The 26,945-nt window shown below is 36.3% G+C and overlaps 1 protein-coding gene across 5 annotated transcripts in view; it reads left to right on the plus strand.

The window, feature by feature from the left end:
- PHF3 (PHD finger protein 3) overlaps window positions 1–26,945 on the plus strand; it is a 90,260-nt gene that overhangs the window by 49,354 nt on the left and 13,961 nt on the right. For 4 of the 5 annotated variants that reach the window (XM_018058805.1, XM_018058806.1, XM_018058808.1 and 1 more), the window contains 7 exons: window positions 8,011–8,172; window positions 11,891–13,643; window positions 19,609–19,918; window positions 22,031–22,214; window positions 25,147–25,294; window positions 25,377–25,533; window positions 26,721–26,837. In XM_018058805.1, coding sequence (XP_017914294.1) covers window positions 8,011–8,172; window positions 11,891–13,643; window positions 19,609–19,918; window positions 22,031–22,214; window positions 25,147–25,294; window positions 25,377–25,533; window positions 26,721–26,837 — 2,831 coding nt within the window. Of the gene's footprint in view, window positions 1–6,937; window positions 7,128–8,010; window positions 8,173–11,890; window positions 13,644–19,608; window positions 19,919–22,030; window positions 22,215–25,146; window positions 25,295–25,376; window positions 25,534–26,720; window positions 26,838–26,945 lie in introns of all 5 variants that reach the window. The other variant, XM_013969111.2, reaches the window with a different exon arrangement.

Raw genomic sequence — 26,945 nt, forward strand, 5'->3', positions numbered from 1 at the left:
TCTTTAAAATCAGGTACATGTATAACTTTAAAAAGAAAATATTTAAAAAGTGGCACCAGTGATTATATATTTTTGGGGAAGTTCTTTTTGACAAAGTGTTTTTAATATGATATGGATTAGAAAGCATGAATAAGAAGGAGGAGAAAGCTGCTTTCTGAGATAACTATCGTTGCATTTTGGTGAGTGTGTTATTGGTGTGTGTGTGAGAACAGAGTTTGGGAAGCAGTTTTACCATGTGCACTTCTTTCCCTCATATTATATGCCTTTAACATACTGAAGGCTCTAAAGATTTGCAGTGAAAAAACTGTTTCAAGTTCATTTAGCCTAGTGTCTTTTAGATTTGTTTGATAGAAACTCTCTTTCTGGAAGTATTAATGAGTTTTTCCCCAAAGTATGAATTGTTTGACAGAAGTCGAAATATTTGTTTAAATATTTAAATATTTGACAAAAGTCGAAATACACGTTTAAATATAAGACTTTAGAATGTGTTAAATTTCAACAGAAAGGATGGATAATTTAATCCTGTTGGAGTAACTGAAGACAGTATTCTGAAGAAAAATTAGATTATGAGATAATCAGAGAAGGTAATGGCACCCCACTCCAGTACTCTTGCCTGGAGAATCCCAGGGACAGGGTAGCCTGGTGGGCTGCCATCTATGGGGTCGCACAGATTTGGACATGACTGAAGCAACTTAGCAGCAGCAGCAGCATGAGATAATACTAAAATAAAGATAAACGAGGGAAAATACTTGCATTAAATAGGCAACGCAGATATTACACAAAGTTCGTATAAATTATTGAGAGAAAAATGCATTAAGACAAGCCTAGAAGAGAAGGCTGAGCTAAAAAAAACACAGAAAAGCAGTATGTATGTCAGGATTATAGTAACAGTGTTTCTTTTAAAAATCTGCAACTCAGTGCTAGTAAGTTCTTAATTGAGACTTAATATGAAACTTTTTGCACTGTAAATTGTTTATACTCTTTATCAGAAGTCATGTGATGAGATTGAAAAATAGTAGAATATATAAATTTGCCTTCTTTGACTCAGTAAACTTGTGTTTTTAAATTTATTGTAAAGAAGAAGTTTAAGAGGGAAAAAGGGTAGTAGCATTATTTGTATTTTTAAAATGAGAAATGTACCAATATTTAAAATGATAAATTCACCCCCAAATGACTCATTGTATATATAGCACACAAATTGATGATGTGTGTCATAACGTGGACTCTTTTTGGAAGGAGCGTGTGAATCATCCATAAAGGAAACACTTTCTGGAGGGAGGCCCTTAGAGGCTGAGTGGTGGTTTGCTGCTGTGTTAGAGGAGAAACCTGAGGGGGACTCTGTTAAGAGGATATATCTGTGGAAGTTTTTATTTTACTTCGGATCACAAACTCTGAAATAGATACATAACCTTTATCATTATGACTTTGCAAAGAGACCATGCTCTTTAGGTTTTTCTCAAGTCTGATAATTAGGGCCAAGTTTCATAATAGAGGAGATCAGTTCCTAGAAGCAGTGGAGTTTGGCCTTTTACTGCCAGCGTGAGTTGAATTAAGGCTTGTCAGATGTGAAGTCTTTGCAGTACTGTGGTTCTCCCTTCTGTATGGTGTAAAGTGACTTAAACTTATGCCAGTTGTGAGAAATTTAATAAATTTTACTTTAACAAGGGAACATTTCACCTAAAAATGGGCACAATAAGGGACAGAAACAGTAGAGACCTAGTAGATGCTGAAGATCAATAAGAGATGGAAGGAATACACAGAAGAACTGTACAAAAAAAGATCTTAATGAACCGGCTAACTATGGTGGTGTGATTCTAGAGTGTGAAGTCAAGTGAGCCTCAGGGATCACTGCTGTGAAGCTAGTGGATGCAGTGGAATTCTAGTTCAGCTTAGTCGTGTCCACCTCTTTGTGACCCTGTGGACTGCAGCATGCCAGGCCTCCCTCTCCATCACCAACTCCCGGAGCTTACTCAGACTCACGTCCATTGAGTCAGTGATGCCATCCAACCATCTCATCCTCTCTCGTCCCCTTCTTCTGCCCCTAAGCTTTCCCAACATCAGGGTCTTTTCCAGTGAGTCAGTTCTCCGCATCAGCTCGCCAAAGTGTTGGAGTTTCAGCTTCAGCATCACTCCTTCCAGTGAATATTCAGGACCAATTTCCTTTAGGATGGACTGGTTGGATCTCCTTGCAGTCTAAGGGACTCTCAAGAGTCTTCTCCAATACCACAGTTCAAAAGCATCAATTCTTTGGTGCTCAGCTTTCTTTATAGTCCAACTCGCATATTCATACATGACTACTGGAAAAACTACAGCTTTGACTAGATGGACCTTTGTTGGCAAAGTAATGTCTCTGCTTTTTAATATGCTGTCTAGGTTGGTCATAACTTTCCTTCCAAGGAGTAAGCGTCTTTTAATTTCATGGCTGCAGTCACCATCTGCAGTGATTTTTGAGCCCCTCAAAATAAAGTCTGTCATTGTTTCAATTTTTTCCCCATCTGTTTGCCATGAAGTGATGGGACCAGATGCCATAATCTTAGTTTTCTGAATATTGAGTTTTAAGCCAACTTTTCACCCTCCTCTTTCACTTTCATCAAGAGGCTCTTTAGTTCTTCTTTGCTTTCTGCCATAAGGGTGGTGTCATCTGCATATCTGAGGTTATTGATATTTCTCCCGGCAGTCTTGATTCCAGCTTATGCTTTATCCAGCCCAGTATTTGCGTGATACACTCTGCATATAAGTTAAATAGGCAGGGTGACAGTATACAGCCTTGACATACTCCTTTCCTGATTTGGAACCACTCTGTTGTTCCATGTCCTATATTAACTGTTGCTTCTTGACCTCCATACAGATTTCTCAGGAGGCAGGTAAAGCGATCTGGTATTCCCATCTCTTCAAGAATTTTCCACAGTTCGTTGTGATCCACACAGTCAAAGGCTTTGGGATAGTTAATAAAGGAGAAGTAGATGTTTTTCTGGAACTCTCTTGCTTTTAGATGATCCAGAAGATGTTGGCAATTTGATCTCTGGTTCCTCTGCCTTTTCTAAAACCAGCTTGAACATCTGGAAGTTCACGGTTCACGTATTGCTGAAGCCTGGCTTGGAGATTTTTGAGCATTACTTTGCTAGCGTGTGAGATGAGTGCAGTTGTGCGGTAGTTTGAGCATTCTTTGGCATTGCCTTTCTTTGGGATTGGAATTAAAACTGAACTTTTCCAGTAGTAGGATTTCCAGTAGAGCTATTCAAAACCCTGAAGAATGATTCTGTCAAATTGTTGCACTCAGCATGTCAGCAAATTTGGAAGAGCCAGCAGTGGCCACAGGACTGGAAAAAGTCAGGCCTCATCCCAGTTCCCAAGAAGAGTGATAAAAAATGTTCAGACCATCAGACAGTTGCACTCATCACCTGTGCTAGTAAGGTCATGCTTTAAATCTTGCATGCTAGGCTTCACCATTACCTGAATCAAGAAGTTCCAGACGTCTGAGCTGGGTTTAGAAAAGTCAGAGGATCCAGAGACAAGTTGCCAACATTCCCTGGATCATAGAGAAAGCAAAGGAATTCCAGAAAAACATCTACTTCTGTTTCATAGACCACGTTAAAGCCTTTGACTGTGTGGATCATAGAAATTGTGGAAAGCTCTTAAAGAGATGGGAATACCAGACCATCTTACTTGTCTCCTGAGAAACCTGTATTTGGGTCAAGAAACAGAACCATGTATGGAGCAACAGGTTGGTTCAGGATTGAGAAAGGAGTATGACAGAGCTGTCTGCTGTCACTCTATTTATAAACCTATATGCTGAGCACATCATGAGAAATGCTGGGCTGGATGAGTTACAAGCTGGAATCAAGGTAGGCGGGAGAAACATCAGCAACCTCAGATATGTGAATGATACCACTCTAATGGCAGAAAGCGAAGAAGAACTAAAGAGTCTCTTGATAAGGGGGAAGGAGGAGAGTGAAAGCTCCAGCTTAAAACTAAATATTAAGAAAATGAAGATCATGGCATCCAGTCCCATTACTTCATGGCAAATAGAAGGGGAAAAGGTGGAAGTAGTGACAGATGTCCTCTTCTTGGGTTCTGATATCACTGCAAATGGTGACTGTAGCCATGAAATCAGAAGATTATTGCCTCTTGGCAGGAAAGCTATAACAAACCTACAAAGTGTGTTGAGAAACTGAGACGTGACTGCCAACAAAGGTCTGTATGGTCACTGTGGTTTCCCCAGTGATCACTTATGGCTGTGAGAGCTGGACCGTAAAGGAGGCAGAGTGTCAGAAGACTTGATGGCTTTTGAGCTGCAGAAGACTCCTGGATGTCCCTTATACCGCAAGGAGATCAAACCATCAATATTAAGGGAGATGAACTCTGAATACTGGTTGGAAGGACTGCCACTGAAGCCTGAAGCTCCAGTATTTTGGCCACCCAGTGTGAAGAGCCGATTCATTGGAAAAGTCTCTGATGCTGGGAAAGATTGAGGGCTGAAGGAGAAGAGGGCATCAGAGGATGAGATGGCTGGATGGCATCACTGACTGGATGGACATGAGTGTGAGTGAACTCCGGGAGTTGGTGATGGACAGGGAGGCCTAGCGTGCTGCGATTCGTGGGGTCACAAAGAGTTGGACACGACTGAGCGACTGAACTGAACTGAGAATAAACAGAAATTTGAAAAGAGCACAGATTCTACGTCACTGCTTTCTATTCATTTTCTTAGTGGAAGTTGTTGGACTGAACTTTCCAAAACTTAAGTATCTAATTGGATGGGTTTTACAAGAGATTGTTCATTCTGTACTCTGATTTACTTTAATCGGACTAATGGATTAGAAGAAGGACATTTCAGGTACATTTTTAATGGAAGATTTGTTCTCCGGGGAATTGAGGGGAAAAAGAATACATAAATTGTGATGGTGGGGTCCATGATAGGGGAGACTGTGAACCAAAGTCCACAGTTCTGATGTAATCATTACAGTGCGCTGGTGACCACTAGCATGATCTCTGCTTCATAGATAGAGCAGCTTGAGGCACAGCAAGGTTAAGCAGATGCGTTGGTTTTGGGGGCGTACTGCTTGAGAGCCCTGGACATGTTGGAAACAACCTAGAGCTTGATTTTTTTTTTTTGCTTCCCCGTGTTATGGAGAGAACAGTGTGACTGGAGCACTGTGAGTCAGTGGTCGAGAAGTCAGGAAAGTGGGTTGGGGCTGCTCTTCTCTGGATCCCGGAGGCCCTGGCTGGGATTTTGAAAATGTATCTGAAGTGTGTGAACATACATCTGTATTGGTAAGGTTTGGGGGATAGAAGAATGGTAACATGATATAACTTTATATTTTGGAAGAATCTGAGATATAGTTATGACGTCTGGAAAACAAACTGTGAGTATGAGTGTGTGTCTGTAGCGGGTGGCCGTGGAGGATCCTGGGACACTAGGGGGCTTGATGGGAGATGATGGTGGTGTGGGGAGAAGGTGAACTGTGGGAGTGGTCAGTGGTGATCAGACAGGTGATGTGTTTTGTAGATAGAGCCAGCAGGTTGAGCTGACCCTTGAATGTAGGATATGAGGAGGATCGTTCTGGGGGTAGTTCTAGAGGTTTAGCATTGAGCAGCTGGGTTCCATGACCAGGACTGTCTTAGGAGGGCAGTTTTACTGAGGGGAGGGGAAATGGGTAGAATTGGTGTTTCTTTTCTATATTGATCTTGAGATACCTGTTTGACAACCTAGTGGACATGTCAGATCACACTCTTAGGAGGTCGTATGTGAGTTTGGAGCTGGGGAAGATAACTTTGGGAGTCAAGCGAGTATATATGGACTGGATAAAGTCGTTTGGGGAGAAGTGAGTGCACATAAAGGGGAGATGGGAAGACTGAACCTTTTAAGTCCTTTGGTGTGTGATACCTGCAAGAAGAGATCTATAAAGGGTGTTGAGAAGTAGCCAGTGAGGGAGGAGTGTGTGATGTTCAGAAATCAAGTGAGAAACAGGGTTCAGGATGGGGAGAGGGGTCAGCTGTAGCTGCCAGGAAAGGGAATAAGGTAAAACCTAGTAACTGACCTCCAGATTTGTCTTTGCTAAATCCTGTCAATCCTGCTCTGCAGTATAACCCTAAAATTCAGACTGCCCTTTTATAATCCTGCCAATGAACACTGTTAATCAGGTTTTAATCACTTTTCTCCTGGACTGTTTTTTGAATTATTACTTTCTCTCCTGATTACAATACAAAATGCATGTTTATTGTAGAAAACACACAGTGATTTAAACCCCGCTTCCCCAGTTCCTTACCCCACCTTACCACCAGATAGCCACAGATAACCTTCCTTCCCCCATCCATTTCTATCTCTTCATACATGTATGCATATAATGCTTAACTTTTGCTTTTTAAAATAAACATGGTAGAACTAATTATCTAATGTTAGAGATTCTCTGAGAATGTGTTAGAATGTGTGGCAGCATCCATCATGGTGGAGTAACCTTCTAACGGAACTCCCTGCGTTTCCCCCAGTTTATATCTTAAATGAGTCCTGATGAATTTTCCTAAGATAAATTCTTCTCTAAGCCTTTAGTACATATAGCATAGTGATAAAAAACATGGACTCTGTTTTTGAGAGTAATCCATGCATATAGCAGGAAATGTGGAAAATAGCGAAAAAGTGTATTATTTTATAGAATAATTGTTGTTATAATTTTCATCCATTTCTTGCTGATCTTTTTTTTTTTTCGTTTGTCTAAATGTGCATGCACACATTTTGTTTGTCTGTTACTAACAAGGATCACACTATGTTTTCTAGCCAGCATTTTTTTCATAATTTATTCTCTCTTCTATACTTATATAATACTTTGGTCAAAGTATGTAAGGAGTTTCATAATTCTGTTTGTTGTCAAATTGCTCTTCGAAAGGATTGTACCATTTGAAAGTATATTTATAAAGAATTTTGTTCTCTTTAAATTTTTAGGATAGACCACTTTCTTGTTGAACTCTTAAATGAAGTTCTACTTGGATACAAAGATGAGGACTAGATAACTTCTTGAGGTTCCTTCTAACCCCTAGGATGAAGATAATAACTAACATTTGTGTAGTGCTCTAAAGTTACAAAGTGAGTTCTCATACATCATCTCACTTGATCCTCACAACAGCCCTGTGAGGTAGGTAGGACAGGTATTGTTGTTCTCGTTTTAGAGATAAAAGAAACTGGTAGAGAGGTTAAGGATTGGTCAGGTTTTATTTAAGTGTTTTAGCAGGGACTTGAATCCAGGTCATATGACTGCAATAATCACGTTCCTTTCACAAGATTTTATACAACTGCACATTTAGAATTGTGATATGTCAGCTAGTAAAATGGCATTTGTTCAGTACAGAAATAAACCTGTTGATAATATAAATACAGTGTCTTGCATTCCTTTTCCATGCCTCCTCCCCTGCCATTAAATGAATGACTCTCTTTTGATTAGGGGAAGGTAACTTAATTATATAGTTATATTAAACATCTACTGTTTTCCCCAACTTGTGGGGGGAGGGGGAAGTTACATTGTGTTTTTCATTCTGTGTGTGTGTGTGTTTGCGTGCGCATGCACTTGATGTAACTCAAAAGTATATCTCCATTACTTAGTCTCACACATGTAGCATAAACGTCTTCAAGGAATACAGTACAGCTAGAACTTGAATCTTTTGATTCTAGCATGATCCTAGAATTGCAAGCTTTTCAGGGTATTTACTCTTTTTTGTATTTCTTTAACCAAAATTGGGATTAAGTAAGTACTCCAGGGGTAGCTGCTTATGATGTTCACAGAGGTACAGTGAGTGATAAGTGAGAGTGTGTGACAATGGAGGGCAAACCAAGAAGAATCACAGCCAGTCTTCTCTTTGACCAGTTGCCTCATATGGTAGAAGTTTGTAAACTGAATTGGGAGCTTGTTAGTGGCATTATCCCATTTTAGGAAACTGTCTCACAGTGTTTTCTGTACTGCCTTTAAACACTTAACATCACTAATATTTTTAAAAAAAAATTGTTTTTTTTTTTTCCCCTAGTTGTTGGTCTTGACGATATTATGGATGAAGGAGTTGTTAAAGAAAGTGGCAATGATACCATTGATGACGAAGAACTGATTTTACCTAACAGGAATTTGAGGGACAAAGTAGAAGAAAATTCAGTGAGATCACCAAGAAAATCACCTCGTTTAATGGCACAAGGTAACTACCGAAGAGAACTAGCTAGAAAATCAAACGTAGGGACAGATGTGATAGTGTAAACTTGTAATACTGATAGTATTTTCTTGGTGTTTGCTAACCTGAGGCATTTTGATCATCAGTTTTGAGATTGTATCAATCTGTTGGTATGATTTTTAAAACATTTTCGTTGAAATTACACATGATTCAGAGAGTTTAGTCCTGAGTTTCCAGTACTTGCCATCCTACTACTTTTTTCCCTTTTCTCAGAGGAAACTTTGGTTTTATTAATTATTGTTACTTTTTTGGTATTCCATGTCTCTTAAGTAACACATGTATATTGCTACTTCTTGACTATTCTGATGATTGTATTTATTGATTTCCCATTCTGGATGGTGAATTTAGCACCCTTTTCTCCTCTTGTTCCCCCATGAAACAAAAGTATATTTTCTTGTTTTTCTAATAGATAATTTCACAAGATCAGTAGGAATTACTTACGTTATTATGAGTCAGTATGCTGTTAGTGATGATCCTTTTAATAAACTATTCTATACAACTTTGTCTTTCTGATTTAATAATTGATCATTTGCTTATTAGTTTACACATTTGCACACACAGCTTTTAATCAGTAATTACACCCTAACTACTCTGCCAGTGGTCTGAATCTTTTCTGAATATATTTGTGCATATCAGGCATTCTGTTCATTTTCATCTTGCTGAGGAAAGTGTCTTTGGGGACCTTCTGATCTGCTGCTGCGTGCAGTGCTGTGTTAGCCCTACGTAAGCTAGAGGCGTGGCTCTTGTCCACAGAGCTCCCTTTACTGGAGTTCTGAGGATTCTGTTCTGTATTGCAGTTCCTATTTACTTTGCTTTGGTTTAGTTCCTTCGTTGTGGTGACACACCTCTTGTAGTAGTTTTGTGAGGAAAAGGAGTATGTGTATATATATATATATATTTAAACCTTGTATGTTTGCAAATGTATTTATAATCTATTCTCACATTGGAATCATAGTCTGATTAAACATAGAATTCAAGGTTGCTAATTGTTTTTCCTCAGAAACTTGGAAGTGATACTATTTTCAGTCTGGGAAAATCTCTTGAATTATTTCACTGATTATTTTCCCCTTTATTTTCTTAGCTCTTGTTTCCTGGAACTCCTATCATTCAAGTATTAGATAGTAGGGACTGGCTCTTCTATTTTCTTCGCTTATCCACCTCTATCTTCTTCCTCTTACTGAGTTTTTCTCATGTTTATCCATCAACTTTTTCATCAAATTCTGAGTGTTCCTTTTTGGTTATGGAATAATGCTTTTTGTAGCATTTTGGCCTTGTTTCATGCATGTGGTATCTTATGTTGTCTTTCATAAGGTACTTAACAGTGTTTTAAACTTTTTAAAATTTTTCTTCCTTTTTCTTTTTTTTTCTGCTTCTGTCTTTCATGTTAAGAGACTTTCCTAAAATGTCTGATCATTGGTAGTTTGCTCAGTGTTTAATGTTTTGTTGACTGTGAGCATTCTCTTTGGTAATCTGGCTGTGTAACTTTTTGGAGGAATCCCTGATATTAGAATTTAGATTGTTAGATTGTTAGATTACTAGCATTCATGGAAACCCTTTAGGGAAGCTGATGGGGGCATCTCAGCTTTCAGCACATAGAGATTCACATAATCTTAGAAATTTCAGTGTACTTTACTGCCACTCTTATTTGTGCTTAATGTTCCTAGTCTTAAAACTGTTTTTATACTCCTTAAAGAGTAAGCCTCTGGTCTTGGATAAGAAACTGGGAAGAGCAGTTGCCCAATAGATGGAACAGGGGAGACGGAGCTTGGGGTCCAACTGCTTCTTAAATAGCTTGGCTTTCAACTCCTCTGGTGAACTGCCTGCCTTCCTCCCTGCTTTAGGATCATCTGGGGTCACCAGTTTCTAAACCTTTGGAGATGACAGTGGTATTGGTTTGGCCAGCACTGTCAGTTAGTGTTTACCTTGGGGGGATTTTCTGCATTAGTGTTTGATCATCTGTTGTTAGGCCTCCTAAATTGTCCGTGTTTTCTCTTATTCTTCCTTTCCTTTTAGATTTGTAGCTTTTGGGTAGTTTTGATGTGGGGTTTAAGAAGTAAATTAACTGAGATGTATATATTTACTTATCTTTTCCTCACTTTTTTTTTTAATTGGTTATTTGGTGGATATTTGTGGCTTTGAGAAATGAAAGAGTGAACATTACAGACAAATAACCATAAATGTTTGGCCTATGTAGTCCAGCTTCAAACTAAGGCAGTTTATAGTTAGAGGAGATAGTTAAATTATCCTTTGGTAATTAATCAATTACTATTGGAAAATAGCTTTTTGTTTAAATACCTTCACAGCTGAATGTGCTATTCATTTATCAACCACTTAGATAATGGGTTTTAAAAGTTTTTCATTTATTTCAGGGCAGATAAATATAGTAGAGTTATAAATTATTACAGACTGCCTTCAAAACTTTAAAAATCATCAAAATATTGATAACAAACATAAAAATTTTAGTTATTTAAAAATGTTAATGTATCTGAGTTAGAGTGGTTCATAATCCAGTAAGTAATTTTTTTAAAGTTATTGGGTACCTACCTGAAGACTAGATATTGCACCAAGTCTTGGGAGGATTAGGAAGGGTTTCTAAGGTTAGGATGACCATATAATTTATAATCCAAACGGGGACACTTGAGTGTCATGACTGCAGGCGTTTCCTAGGGAAGTTAGAGACGGAGGAGGATGTGTAGCGCCTTCTGTGAGACAGTCACAGCTCAGGATCAGTGATACGTGACAAATTAGGAGAAAGTTCTAAATATCAGTGCATTGTAGGGTTTTGTGTTAAAAAGGAAAGAGGCTTTTTAAAATTGGTGACTTTTAGTTTTCATGCAGAGTTGATGCAGAGGTATTGATGTGCGTAGGCTTGGATATATAGCTCCTTATTTTGTATTTCAGTTTGTGGGTTGTTTTTCTGCTTAGTGAATTGTTACATTTTTTTCTTAGTGTATTATTTAGCTTTCTTTCCAAATTTTTTTCACTTTGTGTTTCTGTTTTCTTTGGAGGGTGTATCCAGTATTATTTTCATACTTTCCTCATTTTCCCTTCTGAAACATTTTCATGGTTTTAATCTTTTAAAATACAGTTTCTTTTTTGGTTGATCTGTGTCTAGTACTTCAGTGTATATTTGACTTCTTGGTATATTCAAACTAGTCAAGGAATAGATTGAGTGCTAAAATGGAGATACAGTGGAAGTACATTTATAAGGGCATTAGAATTCCTTTGAGGCTGTAGTGAAACTCACACAGATCCTATTGTGATAGATAGTTTGGTTCAGATTTAATTGGCACTTGAATTGTTTGGTTTTATATATTTAAAGGTATTTAATATTTAAAACTGTATGATAATCTTGTTTGAGATGGGTGGTAATATAAAGGATCTTAATTAATTTTAGTCTCAGCTTATTTTTATAAAAAGGAAACTTGATAAAAATATTTGTCTTATTGTGAAGTATAATATCAGTCTGAATTTTATAGAGGTTTTTTTCCTGCCTCAGATTGATAGAACTTTGATAAGTATAAAATTTAACATATCTAAAATACGGTCCATCACGAGTAGATATTTAGTACATTTTCATTGAAATGGGAAAATAAATTTTATAGCTCAGAATAAATTGCACTGAAATAAAAATACATGGCAACATAACTAAGTTATTTTTATTTATTTTTTTCCCTTGTGATAGAACAAGTAAGAAATTTGCGACAAAGCACTATTGCCAAGCGTTCAAATGCAGCACCTTTAAATAGCACAAAAAAGGCACCTGGGAAGACTGTGTCTGCCCCTAAAGTAGGCGTGAAACAACCAGAAAGGTGTCAGATTAAAGAAGAAGCTGGTACATCACCGAAATTGGAACACCAGAAAGAGAGCAGAAGGAGCAACCGACACAGTGGACAGGTTGAAGCAGCAGTTTCATCTTGTCTTGAAATGAAGGATGAAGCTGGATTAGATTCTGAGCAGAAGTGTAATAATCAGGGAGAAGCAAATGTGCCATCTCATGAGTTAAATTGTCCACTCCTTTCAGAGACTTGTATTAATATTGAAGAAAAGAAAAGTGAAACTTTGGAATGTAAAACCAAGTCTGTTAGCCCATTATTTAAGTTTTCAGATAAAGAAGAAAATGAACGGAACGATTCCATTTCAGGTAAAATGGATGAGACTATTGTTGAAGAAATGAAGGCAGAGGAAGTTGAACAAGAATCAAAGGAGACAGTTAAATTACCCCACAAAGATGACAATGTCATTAAGGAACCTGCATCTTCTGATGCTTTCTCTGGCAGTGCTGCTTGTACAAACCCAAACAAGACAGAAAAGAACTTTGTCAGTTTGTCTGGTTCTGTGGATAAAGTAAATGAATGTAGTTTGGAATTGCAAGATAGCATGGAAGTTGCTGATAAAGCTAAGAACTCCCCTCTATTTCAAAGAAATGAAATAGAAATGGCTTATTGTAAAGGTACAGAGTCTAATGATAAGCAGTTGGAGGGCACCAGATTTAATAAATCAAACTTGGAGGTGGTTAATACTGGTGCTTTTGAACCAGAAAGGAATACTTTAGAAAATGCTATTTGTGATGCACCTGACCAAAATTCAGAACAGTTGAATATTGTTGAAAGTATTAAAATGGAGTTACATGAAACAGCAACCCTTCAGGATGATAGAGATAGCCAGTCAAGTAGTGTTTCTTCCTTAGAATCAAAAAACATAAAATCTAAACATAAAAAACCTGTAATTCATCCTAAGCAAACCTTGACAGCAGATATTCAGAAAAAAGTTGCTACAGCAAAGCATGAATTAATGCATAACAAAACTAAAGCTAATGTCAAAAGTGTGAAGCGGAATGCTGATGAATCAGAATCTAAGCAGAATTTTCAAAGGCCAGTCAAAGTGAGAAAAAAACAAGTTGATAAGGATTCGAAGATTCAGAGTTGCATTTCTGGGGTTAAATCTGTGAAAAATCAAGCTCATTCTATATTCAAAAAAACATCGCAGGATCAAAATTTAGTACAGATTTCCAAACCCTTAACTCATTCTATGAGTGATAAACCTCATGGTCACCCTAGTTGCTCTAAAGAACCTCACCATCCTGTACAAACTGGACATTCATTGCAGGCCAGTCAGAAACAGTGCCATAAGCCCCAGCAGCTGACTCCAGCTGTGAGAACCAATAGTCATGCGAAGGAAGAGCTGGAGCATGCAGGTGGTGGAGAACATTTAAAGGAAGAGGAAAAATTGAAATTAAAAAAACCTGAGAAGAACCTACAACCCCGCCAAAGAAGAAGCAGCAAAAGTTTTTCTTTGGATGAGCCACCGTTGTTCATTCCAGACAACATAGCTACTGTAAAAAGGGAAGGCTTAGATCATAGCTCTTCATTCGAATGCAAATATATCTGGACTCCCAGCAAGCAGTGTGGGTTTTGCAAAAAACCACATGGCAACAGGTGTGTGTGTGTGTGTGTGTGTGTGTGTGTGTGTGTGTGTATGTGATACGTACATTAAAGAGAAATTGCTGTTTTTTAGAGTGAGATTAGTGTGAGAACTTTTTATAGAAAGATTATTTATATGCAAAGACTTTTGCAAAAACAAAAACCCCTCCTCAGTCCTGGATGATAGAAAGATGGAGCCACTGAGTACATCAGTATTCTAGAACACTTTAAAATACATAGTCTGACCAAAAATTGATATATATGGAATTGTTTTGTCATTGTAATCAGTTAGAGACTGTAACTTAGTCATTGCATCCTAAAAAGAAAAAAAAAATCAGAAAATTTTTATAGGGCTTTGGGCCTGTAAGTTATATGTTATTTTGTTTGGCTTGAGAAGAACTAGTAATAAAATGTGAAGGGCATAATGGAAATTTTATGTATATATATACACACACACACATACACTTTTGTTTGTTTATTTTTAATGAAGCAGTACCTCTGACTTAATACTGCTACTTTATAACTATCAAACTTGACTTTAGAATGAAATTTTATAGCTAAAACAACTATTAAATTACCCAGGGGAATTTTGTATGTAACATGGGATGGAGTGAAATCTATATTTTGTTTTTTGCTGTTTTAGTGATTTGGATTTCCTGTGAATTCTCCTCTTTTAGGAGGTGATTTTATAGCGCTGCCCTTGACATTCTTTCCGCAGGACTCAGTGTTATCCTTAGTTTTATGACACTGCCATCCTCTGCTTCCCCTCTGCCCCCCTGTGTTTTTTATTTGCTAGCTTTTTCAGAAAAAGAGAACAAGAGATGAAGTGGAGTTTTCAGCTACAAGATTATCCTGTTCAAGTGTTGAGATTGCTGTTGGAACTTCTATCAACATTGATATAATAAAAGAACATTGTAACTTGCACATTGTAATATTATCTTTACTCATGAAAGTGAATGTTAGCATGAAAATGAAACTCTTTAGGGAGGGACAGTTTAGTGCAGTGTGCTGTAATACATTATTTGGTGTGGAAGATGGTAGTTGGGAGTTGCTGGGGCTGTTCTGTAAAAAATAACTTTTATGTCAAGTTCCTTCATTTGTGATTCAGCCTGTAGCCTATTTTTAGTGTCAGTAGTTACTTTATAACAGCATATTCCCAGCTTTTAAAACTGACTTATTTGAATATAGTACTACATTTGCCCTCACTTTTGTGCTGTTTATGCTTTTTTGTTTGCTTGTTTAAAATACCCTATTAAAATATTCTAAAGTGGGCTTAAGAGAGTTAAGGGCTGGATGGGCCTTGTGTCTTTTAGAAGACCTTGTTTCTTTGCAAGCATCTTCTAAAATGATCACACTGACATGTTGTTAGAGTAATCAGATAGAAGCCTTAAAGTGAATAAGTTTCTGAAATCAAACTTTGGCCTAGAGTTGGAAGCTATGATATAAAGTAGCTTTTTTGAGATAACTTCTGTTATGATGGTCTCAGGAGTTTGCTCAGGCTTTTGAATGAAGACTGTCACTTCACCAACATCAGTTATTTTCCTAAAATAAAGATTTAGTGTTAAGTCCCATTGTTCTTTTACCTAAAGCTGCCTTTTGGGTCTTACCTATAAAACCTAGAGTTTCTTTGCCTCCATCTGGAAAATGACCTAATATTCTAATATTAGATGTGTAGGGATTTTGAGTTTACCCTATGTAATTGAAATGAATATTATAATATTGGAAAATCAATTTTGGAAGCAACATTTCTCATTACTTCAATTATGTGAATAAAGAAGCTTAAGTTAATGATTGTTTTTTTCTTTACATGTTAATTAGCCTTCACTACTTCTTTGATGCTTTCTGCTTGTATACACTGAGGTTACTCAAAAAAATGCAACCGCCATGCAGCATGTAATTTTCCTAGTTTAATCCATGTATAAGTATATGAATTTATTAGGAAGGACATATGTGGAAATAATTTTCATCCATTTCTTTGATCTCATGCACTAGCTACATTCAGTGAAAACTATTTGTTAATGTGACTTTTTTTTTTAGCACTTGTGACATATTTATTCCTATAAAGGTTATTTTATTACTTCAGCATTTTATATATAATGCAACTGAAGTTAGCTTCATGTTTATGCTTCCATTTGGAAATTGCATTTTTAAATACAGATTTGTTCATGGTGTGGCCAAATACAATATTTGACCTTAAACTTCTGTACATGGCCTAAAGGCAGTAGACATCGACTGCCTTATGGTTTGTTTACTCTTCATCCTGTTTCGGCTTCCATTTATTTTCTGGATTCTCCTTACAGCTAAGGCATATTCATTACTGTAAAAACCAGACTATTTAATCCTTTTTTTAAAAGTTACCTTTGAACTTTTTAAACATAAACTAGTTGGCATTTTGGAAGGAAGAAATCTTAGTCTTTTCATAATAACCTATGTTGTAGTTTCTAGTATTCCCTCCCTCTTCAGGTGACATTTGCATCTTCAGTTTGTATTACACTTTCTTGTCCAGTTTTAAAAGATTAGTTCATTGGATGAAATTTAGAAACAAAAAAGTCTACTTAGCATAATTGAGTCTTAGCTTTAAGCAAGAAACCTTTTTCTTAAAAGGAAATTTTCTCTTAGTGATTCTGGTTTTTCTTAGGAGTTTACAAGTTTGATAGATAAATATTTTTCTCTGTAGATTAGATTGTTAGTGACAACAACAATGATTTAGTGTTTATGTGGAAATCATTTTATCCTAGGGAAGAGTGAGTACATGTACATTCACAGTAATACAGTCTCAATTACTTTTAAACTTAGAACGATGGCTCATCTTAAAATATCTCTGTTGTTAGTGAGTTTGTGACTTTTTAAGAACAGGAATTCTCAATGTTGCCTTTGTGGTTTGCTCTGAAGAAACATGGAAATTTTCTAAGAATATGTTTTAATTTGTGCCAAAAAGATTAGAATTAGGATTACATTTTAAATTGTTTAAATTATAGTAGGATTTAAAATTTTGTATATGAACATATAACAGTAGTAGAACACAACAGATGTTTCTGAAGTTTTCCATTTAATTGATTTCATGCTGACTTGGTCCAATTAATTCAGAGCTAAACTTCACACATTAATTGTTTTTGGTGAAATATTTAACACCCAGGTTATAGTCTTTTCTTTGAGTGATTTTGCCTGTTGGTGATGAGAATTTCAAGGACAGAGCAGAAAGTAGGAGAGTATGTTCACTATTTGGTCCATACTCCATTTGTAAGCCATGAGGAATATCATGAAAACGGAAGACAGTGTATCTTCTCTTTTTTGAAAAGCCATTTAAAAATACATATGTGGTTAATAAGGTTTGTAATACTGCTAATTATTTCCTCTTTTGAAATTCTCCAGTTTCATTTTCAAGTCAATTACATATTCCCCTAGGACACGGTAATAATAATCATCAGTGTAATTTTGTGGTTTTTCAGAATTATATTTAAGTGTATTTATTACTTAAAATATAAATCATTAAGATTACATCTGTGGTTGGCACTATAGTTTTGAGATTTGTTTTTCATAGCTTCTCAAGTTCGAGGAGATATTTCCAGAATAAACTTGGGGTATGGTGATATAGTGAATACATTCTGCATCATAAAGTGACTGTTCCCTGGTCAAATAAAGATTTGAAATTTCCTAATATGTGCTTTATAGTTTGTTAGTTAGGTTTGGATTTGGGACAAAAGCATAGCCATGGTCATAGTTGAAACCATTCCAGGCTTGCTTTGAAGAAATTGTTAATATAGCTGTGATGGGGAACACATTAGCTTTCCTTCAGTATTTCAAAAGAATCAACCTAGATAGTTATTTTCAAGAAATGGGAGTTCTTACAACTTTGCAGTCTGAAATAGAAGAACTTTTCTATTTTTTAAGCTTTGTATTTTTCTGTTGGCTATATGATCTGTGTCATTGAAACATGCAATAGTGAGTGAAGTCGCTCAGTCGTGTCCGACTCTTTGCGACCCCATGGACTGTAGCCTATCAAGCTCCTCTGTCCATCGGATTTTCCAGGCAATAGTACTGGAGTGGACTGCCATTTCCTTCTCCAGAGGATCTTCCTGACCCAGGGATCGAACCCGGGTTTCCTGCATTGTAGACAGACGCTTTACCGTCTGAGCCACCAGGGAAGTGCAACATGCAATAGACCTATCTAAAATCTTCCACACCTAGAAACCATTTCTATCTTGCAGACAAATACTGCATTGTTAGAAAGTTTCCTCACTAGGGCTATGAATCCAAAATACTCTGTATTTTTACTTAAGGCATGAGTTTTTTAATTTGTTTTTTTCAATGAATTTTTTTTTTTTTAATGAACCATGGAAGAAATGGTGACTTAACCCTGAAAAGCTAGCATAAATATCACCACTTCAAGAATGGTGAATTACAGACAGGAAAAAACACAGTTTCCTTAGTGCACAGCAGTGGTTGGTCCACAATATAGACAAGGGCACACGAGATGGAAGAGTGGAGTGGTCTGCAGTCAGGGACTTGATTTCAAGATATCCTACAAGGTTTGAAACTCAGTGCTCTGAATTTTATAGTCTCTGTGTTAAAATAGGACCTCTGATTATATTTAGAGAGAGTCAGCTATATCACCCAGTATATTACCTTTAGCATCTTACTGGACAATAGGCTTTTAAAAAGAGTTTTACACTGGTGTCTTGTCGCCACCAGCTGCTTTATTTTACCATTTCAGTTTTTACTCGTGGATTATGGTTTAATATGCAAGTCTACTGTGTTCCAAATGTCTGTAATTATATGTTTTTAGGGCTTTTGTAAATAGGAATTTGATCTAATACAACCTCTTCTATGGTTAAGTACAGTAACAGAAAAAAAGTTTTGTCGTTGATGGTGGTACTATTATCAAAATCAGCACAAAGTTTTTAGATCATTAAAGAACATATTTAAATTCTCCTAAATCTTCCAGATATACCATGAGTTACTAACCTGAAGAAGAAAAAAAATGTTAAACATAATTAAGTGAGCTTTTGTCATTTTCTTAACAGTGGGTTGAAAAGTATGTGAAAAAGATAATTTCACCCTCAAATTGCTGTTTATGCATCTGTTTTGCTATTTTATTCTAAAGTAATTCCAGATATTCTAAGTTAAAAAAGCAAACTTTTTAGAGTGGTAAATATGTCCTTAGACTTTAATTGGCTAATGAAATAATTTGTTAGATAAAATGCAGTAAAGGGGAAATATAAGAAGATTGTTTGGAAATGAAAGAAAGCTTAGCCTGAATAGTAATATCTTCATGTTGATACACTGTTGGTCATTATTTGGGAAAACAGGTTTATTATCTGAGGTACAAGGTCAAGTAGTAAGCTCACACTCAAAAGTATGTAAAAAATTCTTAAGCTAAATCAGTCTGACGTGATGAACCAGAATATTTTGAGCTCTAAGAATAGTTATATAGTTAAGGTGGTTAATAAGGAACAGTCAGTGAGGCTTAATTAAATTAGTTTTTGAGTTGCATTTTTGTTGCATATGGTTTTTCTTTTTGTCACTTAAATTAGTTGGGTGACTGCAATTTTATGTATAAATTCAGGTCTATGTGGTAAATGTAACTTGGATAGGTTGAATGTCAAAGCTTATCACCCTTCTCAGTGGAGAAATACCCTTATTCTATATGTTAATTATTCCATACAGTATGCAGACAGACCAGTTGCCCTTTGTTTTTATCTTTATGTGCTCCACCAACCCCCTGCCCCCAGTATTTTCTCACTTACATTAGAAGGGAAATACTGAAAAAAAAAAAAAGAAGGGAAATACTGACTTCTTTAAAAAGTTTCATTTTCATACAATATTCTTTGCTTGGAAAACTTTGACAATGTTGAACTGATAGAATGTGTAAGGACAGAAAACATGCACAATACCACAGTACAGAAAATTCAATTTAGGCTCACTTGGCATTGGTTTTTTAGAAAATGTATCAAATCAGAATGTTCTTTTTTCTTTCCAGGTTTATGGTTGGCTGTGGGAGATGTGATGACTGGTTTCATGGTGATTGTGTTGGGTTAAGTCTTTCTCAAGCACAGCAAATGGGAGAGGAAGACAAAGAATATGTGTGTGTAAAATGTTGTGCTGAAGAAGATAAAAAGACTGAAATAGCCGATCCAGATATTTTGGGAAACCAGGCTAAAGCTGAAATCCATAGTGAAGATAAAACAATGGAACATGAAAAGCTTGGGTTACCAAAGCACACTACAGCAAATGATAAAACCAAGTATGTAGATGATCCAGTGAAGCACAAGGTCAAAATTTTAAAACGGGTGAGCTTCTCATATGCATTCTTTTTATTTAAGAACTTGTATGGACTGACTGAGAATTTGAAATTTTTTAGATTTCACTGTAGTGTACATTTTCACATTTATTTTTCCACAAAAATGAAGGTCTACTTAAAATGTTTTGTTAGTTTTGGTGAAACCAGTTAGTGACATCTTCGAAATATGCAGACTTATTCCTTAAGTCTTTGTGCTATGTCTGGTCTCTAGTTTGGTATTTGGATTTTCAGTGGTAGAATGTGTATGTAATCTTGTGGGGCGAGATATAAATTGTGCTTACTGAGAAGTTTTTCTAAAAAGCTTTTCAGTCCATAAATATCTGTGAATGTTCTCTCTGTAAGGAAATGTAATCTTTAATTCTTTTTGATTTTTGTTCCCAGTATTTGCTTGGAAGCCTTACTTCATAATTCCTCCCTTATAATGTGGTGTCTTAAAAAGTTAGTTTCCCCTCATCTTTCATTTTCAACTACTGTATTTTCTAAATAGAAATTTTAAGATATTTGGTCAGTTACAGGAGAAGTGTACACAGCCTTTTATCTAATTAAGTTTTATTTTCATTTTCTACCTTTTTTATACTATGATTTTTTTTAATCATTGGTTATTCTTGTAGGTAGCTCTAGGGAGGAAACACTGGTAACAAACATATGGATGGTCAAATATAATAATTCCAAGATACAGAGAACACAAGTTATAGAGTTGGAAGGAGCCTTGGAAATTTTTTAGTATGACCATTCAGATTGAAGAACATAAGCATGTTTTCTCTAAAACTTTCTCTTTTATTTACAAATGTAGTTCTTCCAGACATTCCTTATGTGACAAATCTGGATTAAATTCTAGTTTGCCAGATCCTGGTGGCATCCAGCATTTTCTGTCTGCCAAGACTTTCTGAGAATTAGATTATGTCCTCCTAATATTTACTGTTTTTCTGTTGATTTGATTAGCACCAAAGTAATCAATAATATAGAACTGAGAGTGCCGTTGCAGACAGTTTATAGCAAGTCTTGGAAAGGTTCTTTTAACGTTTAATCATCATTCCTTGGGTACAATTTCTTGGCCACTCAGAAATACAGCTTATTATTTTGTCATAGAAAACCTCCATCTTGTCTAAAAAAACATTATAAAGCATTAACACTGAGTGTTTTAAGAAACCTTCTAGCCAGTCTTACCAGATAAGGAACTGAGGTTAGTCTGATTTCATAAATAAATACATGAATGAAGTAATTACTGCTTCCTTTTCTTTTTCATGTTGAATTGTTAAATCTTCTTTGAACTACTCTGAATTTAGTTTATGGAATATGCTTTTTAAAGATCACTTCTTAGGATTTTATGTTGAACCATTTATTGGGTTCCTATTGTGTGCCAAGCATGATACCAGATTTGAGTATGTATCACTGATTGAAATATGTTCCTGCTCTCAACTCTAGTTGGAGAGGTAGAAAATAAACACAAGTAAATAAAAAAGAGGATTCCCAGTCCAGAGAAAATCAGTTTTTTTTTTTTTTGTATATACTGTCTTCCTAAAAACTATGATTTTATTTCTATACATAATGTTCTTATTAAATGATATTACTTGTTTCCAGGGGTCTCCAAATTCTGGTTTCATTTGTAGTTCTTTGTGGGTTATAATTATAGCTACACTGAACATTTGATACTTTTATAGGTAAATATGACTTTGTTCTAGATAGTAGTAAAGAAAAATATAGATAATTGATATCTTTACAATTTTTCCCTGCCCTTCTTTTTTTTCCATATCCACAGCTGACGAAGGGAAATCTTATATTTAATTTTCTTTCTAGTACAATTATTGGGAATATAATCTCAGGGTTTTTTAGTTCCCTTTATAGACTACTGTGTGTTCTGCAGAAAATAGGTGCTTAACAGGTGGGTTTTGGATGAAAGGATGAAGGTCCTTTTTGCTGTTGAGAGTTATGTATATCTTCACAGAACAGTTACTGGGCCAAAGAATGGGGTATGATCTTAAAAAGTTGTCATACTAATTAGGTTTAATTTGTTTCATCTACATACTCATGAAGGTTGCTTTGTATTTTAAAGATATTTTAGTAGTTTTCATTCTAATGAATTAAATACTATTTTTCCTAGGAATCTGGTGAAGGCAAAACCTCATCAGACTGTAGGGATAGTGAAATTAAAAAATGGCAGCTAGCACCTTTTCGAAAGATGGGACAACCAGTGTTACCTCGGAGATCCTCAGAAGAAAAAAGTGAAAAAATGACAAAAGAGTCTACAACTGTTATTTGCACAGGAGAAAAAGCTTCAAAACCAGGTAGTAAGAACAGTAGAAATTATTGTATACTAATGTTTTTATATTTTAATGGCAAGAAAAATAGGTGATTGACTTTACTTGAAATAAGACATTATTGTTTGGAATTCTTGGGCAGTACTAACAACCTCAGTAAGATAAGACCCCTGCCCTCATGGCATTTAAATAATAATGGGAAATGACAGATAACAGGGAGACAAAAAAAATTAGAGAATTTAGGCACTGAAGAAAAACTTGAATAATGGAACAGAGAGTCAAGGTCAAGGAGAATGGGAGGAATTTTTGTCACAGAAAATGGAGGTGGTGGGATCTGAAGGAATGCAGAATTGTTTTGGAGGCAGGAATCCACAGAGGGCACAGTGGAGCTGAAGGCTTTGAAGTGGAAGCAGTCTGCATTTGAGGAGCAAGAAGGTCCCTGTGGAATGGTTAGAATGTTACAGAGGGTGGCAGAAGGTGAGTTGAGAGAAAATTATGTAGAAACTGAGGCCATGAGAGGAGTTTATTGTTTATTCTGAATAGAGTGGGGAACCTTTAGAGGAATTTACATGAGGGAATGCTAGCTCCCTTTTTTTTTGTGGAGACTGGACTGTCAGGGAATAGGAGAGAAGGAGAGTAGACTGGTTAGGAGTCTACCAGGATCTAGAAGAAAGGATGGTAGCCTGAAACAGCACAGTAAGGGTGGTGAAGGTGGTCAGGTTCAGATATGTTTTATAGTAGACTTGGTAGAACTTGCTGACAGGTTAGATGTAGGTAGGTGAAAGAAAAAAGGAGTCTTAGCAGATGATTAGATCAGTGTTGGTGTTCTTTGTGGAGATGAGAGAGATTTGGGGAGAAAAAATTGAAAAATTATGTTTTGGGAATTTTGAGATGCTTACTAAGAGATCCACAAGGAGATGTTTAGAGTAAATCTTTGGCTGATGAGTCTGGACTTCGGGCCGTGGAGTATAAATTTGGGATTTAGTGTTGTGTAGTCGTTACTTTAAAGCATGCACTTAAAGGTGAAGAGCTACATAGCGAGTTTGAGGATGAAGGAATAGAAGCAGAGGCCTCGGGGCATGTCAGCATTTAGAACTTGGGCGGGAGAGAGGCTCCAGCAGAGGAGATCAAGAGATGGCCTTTGATGTAAGAGAACTGAGAGACCATGGCGACCTGGAGGCCAGGTTAAGTTCTGAGAAGAAGGTAATGATCAACTGTCAGATGCAGTCTAGATAGCTATTTGGGCTTCCCTCATACCTCAGTTGGTAAAGAGTCTGCCTGCAATGCAGGAGACCTGGGTTTGATTCCTGGGTTGGGAAGATCCTCTGTAGAAGGAAATGGCAACCCACTCCAGTATTCTTGCCTGGAGAATCCCATGGGTAGAGGAGCCTGGCAGTTCATGGGGTCTCAGGAGTCATACATGCCTTAGCAACTAAACCATCCAACCAACCAGTGGGGACAAAAGCCAGTTGTAGTGGTGGATGAAAGAATGGAGGGTGAGGAAGTGGAGATGGTGATTGTGCGTAACTCTTCCTAGGAATTTTGCTGTTAAAGAAATAGAAATGGTGTAATGACCTGAGTGACTTGAGGTGGATACGAGGTCAGGATTTCTCTTTAAGGAGATAACATATTTGTAAGGTTATTGGGAATGATCCACTAGGGAGAGAATTTGATGAGATAGGAGAGAGATGATGGTTCAGGTTCAAAGTCCTTGAAGAGATCAGAGGAGATGGGATTCCCCCGGAGGGGTTGGTCCTAAGAAGGGACAGCTGATGCCCTGTAATGGTAGGAAGGCTGCATGCAGAAGGAGCAGGGACGCGTGAGTGATGTTAGTAGGTTTGGTGATGGGAAAATAGGTGACGTTTTTATTTCCTTAATGAAATACGAAGTGAGAAAGTCAGGCGAGGTTGAAATTGGAGAGGCAGGTGTTGTTGGTTTGAGAAGAAAGAAGAAAAAGCCTAAAATATATGTTTTGGAAAGTGGGAAAGCAAATTTAAATTCTAGGACCTTTTAATAAGATTAGGGTAGTACATTGAGCTATCCACTTGAGATTTTTGGTTATAAATTTAAAGTGAGATCTGTTAGTACTGTCTTTACCTGTTTGTAGGCTATTTGGGTGAAGGATAAAAGTTAGCTTTCGCCAGGTTATTGTTTTTGCCAATGCAGATGTTTAAAGGAGAGAGAATAAAGATGCGAAGGCTACAGGGGAAGGGTACATTTTGGGCTATCTGATCACACTGTGTGGATATATATAAAAATAAAATGAACTTCCCTGGTGACTCACTTGTAGCAAATCTGTTGGCCACTGCAAGAGACATGGGTTTGATCCCCATGTCAGGAAGATCCCCTGGAGAAGGAAACGGCAACCCACTCCAGTATTCTTGCCTGGAAAATCCCATGGACAGAGGAACCTGGTGGGCTGCCGTCCATAGGGTCGCAGAAAAGTCGGACATGACTGAGTGACTAAACAACAACATATATATTCCCTTCTCCAGGGAAACTTAGTTTCTAAGTAAAATTCACTTAGAGCTTTTTTTTTTTTTTTTTTAGGTATAATTGCCGTGTAACATTAGTTTCAGTTGTACCATATAATGTTTTGGGATATATGTATATATTGCAAAATGGTCCACTGCAATAAGTTTAGTTAACATCTGTCATCATACATAGGTTAGAATTTCCTTGTCAAGAATATTTCAATGTGGGATATGGATTCTGATCTAATGATTTTAAAAATGATTTTTTTTTTCTTCATGGCACATGGGATCTTAGTTTGCCAACCAGGGATCGAACCTGCACCCCCTGCAGTGGAAGCAGAGTCTTAACCCCTGGACCACCAGGGAAGTCCCTAAAAGTAGTGATATTTAATCAGTCAGCTCTGTTACAAACTTAGATTGTGCATTAAAAAGGAAAATATTTTTTTAAAAGCAGCTTAGTGAGTTTTGATATTTATTTAAATTAGGTGCTCATGAGAAGCAGGAGATAAAGAAGAAGAAAACTGAAAAGGGACTGCCTGGTGTGCACCCTCCAGCTGTTCCTGCTTCCAAGCCTTCTGCAGACCAGATCCGACAGAGTGTCCGACATTCTCTAAAAGACATTCTTATGAAAAGGTAACACACGTTGATACTGTAGAAGATTGAATAATGTACGCTTCATGTATTTGAAAAATAATTGAGTTATTCTAATTTTAAGACTTACAGACTCAAATTTGAAGGTACCAGAGGAAAAGGCAGCAAAAGTTGCCACAAAAATTGAAAAAGAGCTTTTCTCTTTTTTTCGGGACACAGATGCTAAATATAAGAACAAATATAGAAGTTTGATGTTCAATTTGAAAGATCCTAAAAACAACGTAAGTATATTTTGTTCATGTCTGGACATTTATGTTCCCAGCTTTCCTACTGAGCACATATACAATGCGTACGGGTTAATAATTTAACACAATAGATCTATAATTTATTTCTTGAAGTGAGACCAGTAATTTAAATAAAGTGTTCTGCTATTGAATTGAGTTACAAATTCTGCACAGTGGTGACTAGTGTTATACAGTGTCTTTTAAAATATAAAATACTAAATATGTCTTAACCTGATTTATGTGAATTCTTTCCTTTATGTTCTTTGTTTAATCCAGTTCATCAAAAAATTCATTCCTATGTAATCTTCAAAAATTTGTTAAGGCAAATTTTATAACACTATAATTAATACTTTCTGATTTAAATTTGATAAAAAGATAGCTTTTAAAATATTATTATTAATTTAAAAATGACTTTAAAAAATCTTTTAGCAATGCAGTAAACTTTAATTGAATACCTGATCTTTTCCTAGGGTTTTTTATTTGGGACTTAGAGGCTGTGGGTGTAGATTCAAACTCCTTAAATATTTGCTTAAGTTTTACAAGGTTTTCACATGAGTGCAACAGTTTGTGTAATGATACTTGCTGTAAGTGTGATATGAGATATTTTCTTGAAGTCTTCTAACTACTACTTAAGAAAAATCTTCATGTAAATTCTGCTCTCATGGTCCAGGGGATCAGATACTTTTTGAATTATATAATCTGAAAACTTTTCTTCAAGTAAATGTTTATTTCCTTTAGATTTTTTCCTTTCAATTGGTTCTTTGCTTGGGAGTTCCTCCAAGCCTGTTAGGATTTAAAGATGTGAAGTTTTAAGAATATGAAAGACTGTGTTCAGTAAAGTTCCTTTAGGCAGTAGCTTTTATATAGTCATGGGTTGGCTGTTGTGATAGTGTGTGTCCCTGGGAAGACTTAATACAATTTTGGATAGGTGGTGTAATAACTTCACCACCATACATGCTTCTCCATTATGTGTTGATTTTTATACAAAATGTTTATTTTGCTGCCTTATTTGATGTTTCTAGAACACAAGGCTGTCATTTATTCTCTTTGCAGTAGGTGATATGTGAATCATTAAACATTTATAAATCAGATTTCAAAATTGCATCTTTATTATGTTTCTATACAGCAGCTTCTCCTTGTTTTAAAAATGTTTTTCTCTCCTTCCCATTTTTAAATACCTCCAGATATTATTTAAAAAAGTGCTGAAAGGAGAAGTAACCCCTGATCACCTTATAAGAATGAGTCCAGAAGAGCTTGCTTCTAAAGAGTTAGCTGCTTGGAGACGAAGAGAAAACAGACATGTAAGATTATCTGTGAATACGTGTTTGTCTATATTAAAACGTACATTTTTTAGCCACAGAGAAAAGGTATATACACAGAGGAAATTAAACTCAGAGTACACAGTTACA

The sequence above is a fragment of the Capra hircus genome, chromosome 14 (genome assembly GCF_001704415.2).
Source record: "Capra hircus breed San Clemente chromosome 14, ASM170441v1, whole genome shotgun sequence".
In the NCBI taxonomy this organism is placed as follows: domain Eukaryota; kingdom Metazoa; phylum Chordata; class Mammalia; order Artiodactyla; family Bovidae; genus Capra; species Capra hircus.